The sequence below is a fragment of the Henckelia pumila genome, chromosome 1 (assembly GCF_033568475.1).
Source record: "Henckelia pumila isolate YLH828 chromosome 1, ASM3356847v2, whole genome shotgun sequence".
NCBI lineage: Eukaryota > Viridiplantae > Streptophyta > Magnoliopsida > Lamiales > Gesneriaceae > Henckelia > Henckelia pumila.
Genome location: NC_133120.1, coordinates 134,335,704 through 134,341,255, shown reverse-complemented (window position 1 = coordinate 134,341,255; position 5,552 = coordinate 134,335,704). Strand labels below are relative to the sequence as shown.

Sequence of the window (5,552 nt, the reverse complement as noted above, 5' to 3'; positions counted from 1 at the left end):
TTGTTTTTAATAATTAAATAATATTCATTGTCTCGATTAATCTAATGAATTTCCCCCATATAAACAAACAAGAATAGAATATCAATAATACAAATAAATTTCAAGAAAAACAAACAAAAATATAATCATATTTTATTAAATTGCTATAATAATAACTGTAATTTAATAAATTATTGACTAATTAATTATTTTTTTTGAAAGGATTGACTAATTAATTATGATATTGAAGATACCATAAATTTATATAAAAATCCTATAAAAAATTATTATTCACTAATTTATCGAAATTATTAATTTAGTAATTTGATCCGATCAAGGCCCCGAAAGAAAAAGTTATTGAAGTCTAGTTTGACTATAATTTTTTCGCTTATATTCATAAAAACAAAATAAAATAAAATTCGGTTATTGGAAAATATACATGGATATTGGATTGGCCGAACTGTGGGCCGTTGGATAATCAGATGGCCCAAATTTACATGCTCTAGGGTTTTGCATTTATATGTTCTGCAATTGCCGCTTTATCTCCTCTAGCACACTCGTCTAAATTCCCTGCTAAGGTACCTCCTTCTACCATTTTTAAAGCGTATACTTGATCTATATATATATATATATATATATATCTGTAAACGTATGTTGTTTGTTAATTCATTGATTGTGGTGTTTTTTTTAATTTGTTGGATTTTTTTTTTTGCTCATACGCAGCAGACGTTGATTCGGAGGATTCGAAGATCTTGAATCATGAGGTTTGTTAAATTGTTTTATCTGTAGTTTTCGTTGATTTTGATAGTGAAGTAGAATTGGTTCCTCTTTTACTTCTTGCTTATATGTAACGTCGAGTAGGATTCCTAACTAATCCTCCCATACTTCGTATTTCCCATGTAATTGTTTTAAAAGGATTCAAGTGATGCAATGTATGAGGATATGTTTGAATGTGTTGCTCGTTAGCAAATATTTGTGCCCTTCGTTACAATTTCTGTGTAATCTCCATAAGTGTTGGCGTTCTGATTAAGAACTTTCTCCGGTTGTATGTATGTTTTTTGAATTCACCAAATCATATATAGTCTTGGGCAGTGTTCTGAAGCATATGATGTATGGTATCTCTTTGATTGTTTCTTTTTAAGTTATGTCGCTCTGTTTTACATATGGTGTCCAGTATTCCACTTTTTGTCTTGTGGGGATGGTCTTTAAGCTCTGGCTGAAACTTTTAATTTCATTTTGACTTTCTGCTTGATGTGTTAAGAGTTCATATGTTCAACAGATATGATCATCACATCTATATGTGTATGCTCATGTGTTTTGATTGCAATGCTTTTGCAGTAAACTTCAGAGTGATGCTTTGAGGGAAGCCATTTCTCTGATAACAAATGATGTTAAGGAGAAAAAGCGCAACTTTACCGAGACAATTGAACTACAAATTGGATTGAAGAACTATGATCCCCAGAAGGACAAGCGATTCAGTGGTTCTGTAAAGTTGCCTCACATCCCAAGACCCAAAATGAAAGTCTGTATGCTTGGCGATGCTCAGCATGTGGAAGAGGTATTCAATTTAGTTGTCAAGGGTGTAAAAATTTTCACATGTTCTCTCAGACAGTCTTGTTCCATTTCATGTAATCCCCAATACTATTTGCAGGCTGAGAAAATTGGTTTGGAATCCATGGATGTTGAGGCTCTGAAGAAATTGAACAAAAACAAGAAATTGGTCAAGAAGCTCGCAAAAAAGTACCATGCTTTTTTGGCCTCAGAAGCTGTTATCAAGCAAATTCCCCGTCTCTTGGGCCCTGGTCTGAACAAGGCAGGTTAGTGAAATGGACACTGCTGGGATTTTACTCAAGTATGTGTAGCAATGTGTAAAAGATCCATCTTCTGATGATGATGAATTGATGATCATCATCATATTTTTGAGCCCACCTTTTTAACCGATGGAGATAACCTTTATGTAGTAAAATTGAGTCAAATTTCAACTTGTCTTATATGAAATGCAGGTAAGTTTCCCACCCTTGTGTCTCACCAAGAATCTCTAGAATCCAAGGTGAATGAGACCAAAGCTACCGTCAAATTCCAGTTGAAAAAGGTGCTTTGTATGGGAGTTGCAGTTGGAAATTGTGACATGGAAGAGAAGCAAATTTTCCAAAATGTGCAAATGAGTGTCAACTTTCTAGTTTCTCTTTTGAAGAAAAACTGGCAAAATGTGAGTCCACATTTTCCATTGCATTTTAGTCACAACTAAATATGTCTTGCTTACCATTAACTATAATGTTTGCTGATGAAGATGGAATTAATTTTTTTAGATGTATTATTTCTCTATAAAGTATTTTTGAAGCTTGAAAATATTTGACCCTAGATTGTATCATGTGTATAGGGTTATTTCACCTTCTAACTTCCAAGGTTGCTAAAAGGTTTTTTTGTTAATCAGGTGAGGTGCTTGTACTTGAAGAGCACGATGGGGAAGCCACAACGCGTGTTCTGAGTTGTTATTCGTGTCCAATTCGGAATATCAAATGAGTTTTCTTGTATTCGAGTTGAAATTTGGAACAGACGATCATGGAGATTGTTTTGTTTTGTTTTTGTTGAGATGGCAAACTACTTTACTTATTTAGCATTTTACCATGAACTTGGTAGGGGTTACTTGAGGTTACATTTTGACAGTTCCTAGTTCATGTCGTGGCATGTTTTTCCAAATCAACATAAATCGAAGTTGGTGCACACGATATATTTCTTAACGTGTTGCGACAGCGTCAACGAGCAGGTGGAAATGTGGGCAAGGTTCATTTTCTTGTGTGGCTGAGAGTAGTACTAAGGACTTGATTTAGGTGATTTTAAGCTAGCGAAGCTTATTTTTAAAAAATTTATGTGGAAACTTCTTTTACCAAAAATGATTAGAACCTGAACTACCAGCCATTTATGTCTTTTATGTGTTGGAGAGATCGTTTTATATTTTGTGACGAAGCCATTTTTTAAACACAGGCTGAAACAAGTGAAATCAAAAGGCACTACTTGAGAATTCAAGTCCGGAAAGAAGTGAAATCAAAAGGCATTACTTGAATTCTAGTTAGGTACATGCAAAAGGAATGATGAAAGGATTATATTTGCTAGAGAAATGAGAGTTATATGTATATTTTTTTTTATTTCACATTTATATAACTGACTGTTAGAGTCTGCGAAAGGAATGATGAAATATATATATTTGGTAGAGAATTCGGAGTTGTGTATATTTTTTTTATTTCGCATTTATATAATTCACGGTTAGACTTGCATATTAAAATGGACTTCTATTTGTGTTCTTTTTTTTTTTTTTTTGAAAGATCTATTTGTGTTCTTGGATGAAGGGATATGGAGAATCGTTTAACACGTATACCAACTCGTCCTAAATCACTCCAATTTTGTCATTATGATTTTCTACTTTAAATTATACTCAATCTTTCTTATTTATTGACTACATTTTTTTATCCGCCTCAAACATATATAGTCTAGTTTTCATATTTAATGTTATCTCTCCTTTTTTTTTTTTTACCAATTTATTCATATTAAATTAATATCATTAACTATTTTTTAATTTTTTAATAAAAATATATATAATATAATTCAACTAATTTATAAATTATATATTACTATGTTAGTTTATCCACTTTTCCGTCCGATGAGACTCAATCGTTGAGATTGCTAATCCACTCTTTCGGTCGGCTTGGGTACCTATCGATGAAGAGACATTCAAAAATTCATACATTACTGATTCAGATTATAACTATGTTTAATTATAATTATCAATTTAAGAAGCAAATACGATTAATTACTGAAGCTAAATTTGCAAATCACTAAAAAGAACCAATTAAAAGTTAAAACGACAGTCGGTTTTTTGTAACGAAAAATTTGAGAATCGCTTATATTTAGATGTATATATATTCAGCTAGTTATTCCATCTTCTTCTCTACCTTTCTAACAATAAAGAAAAAAAGAAAAAAGAAAAAAGAAAAAAAGAAAGCACTCTTCCGGAATATTGAACCCATAATTATGTTAATAAAATGAGTAAAAATAATTAGTAATCATAATAAACTATCGATAACATTAAAATCACACTTTTAAAACACAAAATCACAACTTTTAAACATTGAACAAAAACGACAATTGTGTAAAAAGGAAAAGTAAAAGGAAAAAAATTCCCAATATAAGTTAAGGTTTTTGTAATTCATAAAATTGACTTTAATCCATCATGGAAGAGGGATAAGCTGATGTGATCTAATCAATTTCTTGACATTGAACAATTTCCCCTTTCAAGTGGCACAATCTCCACGTTCCCTGCCTTTCCCAATCCGCAAACCACCTTTACAAAATTGTAAACTGTAGTATTAAAAATAACGAAACTTTATTTTAAATAGCATAAAACTCACAAAGCCTATTAATTTAAGAATGCTTTTTAGATAAATATGTGTTAAGTAAAAATATTGGAGTTTTGGTGATAACAATGATTGAGCCAATGCGAAACAAACAAACCCAAGAAACTGAGTTGATATCCTTAAATCAAATCTATGAACATACTTATCTGGTTATAAGGACCAGACTGATTTGAAATTATTGGATATTATTGTGATTTTTTTTATATATTACGCAAACTGTGAATATGTATGCTGTTGTTTTTAGGTATTTTTTGTTAATCGAGAATTATTGGATGAAGCAAGCGCCAGGTGAGTTGCTCCAGGTTGGTGATGGATCCAGACGACAACTTATTAAACCATGAAAGTTCTCGTCCTGATAAGAGGTTGTTCGGAATATTTTGCAGTATGCAGCGTCTGTTATGTCATACAAATTTGTTTTCGCATAACTTGTCAATATGATCTTGAAGGTCAATAGTTCCTTCGAAATCAGGTAGGCTGAAGATTCTGACTCTCGTAGGTAATACTTTAGATAAAATGACGCTGATGAAGGGGCTCCGATGAGCAGGCAGAATTGCTGATCTATATCTGTGCGAGACCCATATCCTAGGGTTGGATTGGTGTTTTGTCTTTCGCCGCCGTCACCTTTCCCCGTCGGCCAAGTGAAGGGACAAAAGTCCATGGAGATTGGTTGAGAGATAGATACACGGGGATATACATATAGATACATACACATAAGAGATATATGCGTGATATTTATGGTAGGGGAGGAAAAGTTGATACAATACTAAATTCAAAGGCCAAATAAAGGGAAAACAAATCGGTACTATAATTAATATTTAACCTACTTAAATGTAATCATCTGATTTAATTATTTCATCCGACTGTAATGTATAACTTAATCAACTGAAATAAATGTTTCAACAAACTGAATATCAAATTACTTGAGCAATGCTATTAACCGACTGTAATATATGATTTAACCTACTGAAATGTAACCAACTGATTTAATTCTTTCATCCGACTGTAATATATAATTTAACCAACTGAAATAAATGTTTCAACAAACTGAATGAGAAATCAAATTACTTGAGCAATGGATAACCCACAAACATGAAAACATAAATGACCAAACAAAATACCTTATATTGATCTTTCAATGTTCCTATGAAAAAACATTTTGTG

The 5,552-nt window shown here is 32.0% G+C and overlaps 1 protein-coding gene across 2 annotated transcripts; it reads left to right on the top strand.

The window, feature by feature from the left end:
* Positions 1–451: 451 nt before the first annotated feature.
* Positions 452–2,596, top strand: LOC140892162 (large ribosomal subunit protein uL1z). 2 transcript variants are annotated; one of them, XM_073300930.1, is made up of 6 exons: positions 452–557; positions 706–743; positions 1,318–1,537; positions 1,631–1,796; positions 1,983–2,188; positions 2,414–2,596. In XM_073300930.1, exons 2-6 carry the CDS (start codon positions 739–741, stop codon positions 2,465–2,467), a joined length of 651 nt encoding a protein of 216 aa, XP_073157031.1. In that variant the 5' UTR covers positions 452–557; positions 706–738; the 3' UTR covers positions 2,468–2,596. The 2 variants fall into 2 exon arrangements, with proteins under 2 accessions (XP_073157031.1, XP_073157037.1); XM_073300936.1 differs by having other exon boundaries at positions 457–557; positions 703–743.
* Positions 2,597–5,552: the final 2,956 nt, after the last annotated feature.

Bases quoted from the DNA above. Each gene is read 5' to 3' on its own strand.
- LOC140892162 (XM_073300930.1), top strand. The intron at 1,797-1,982 runs GTTAGTGAAATG...TATGAAATGCAG, and splicing joins CCCTGGTCTGAACAAGGCAG to GTAAGTTTCCCACCCTTGTG. The intron at 2,189-2,413 runs GTGAGTCCACAT...TTTGTTAATCAG, and splicing joins TGAAGAAAAACTGGCAAAAT to GTGAGGTGCTTGTACTTGAA.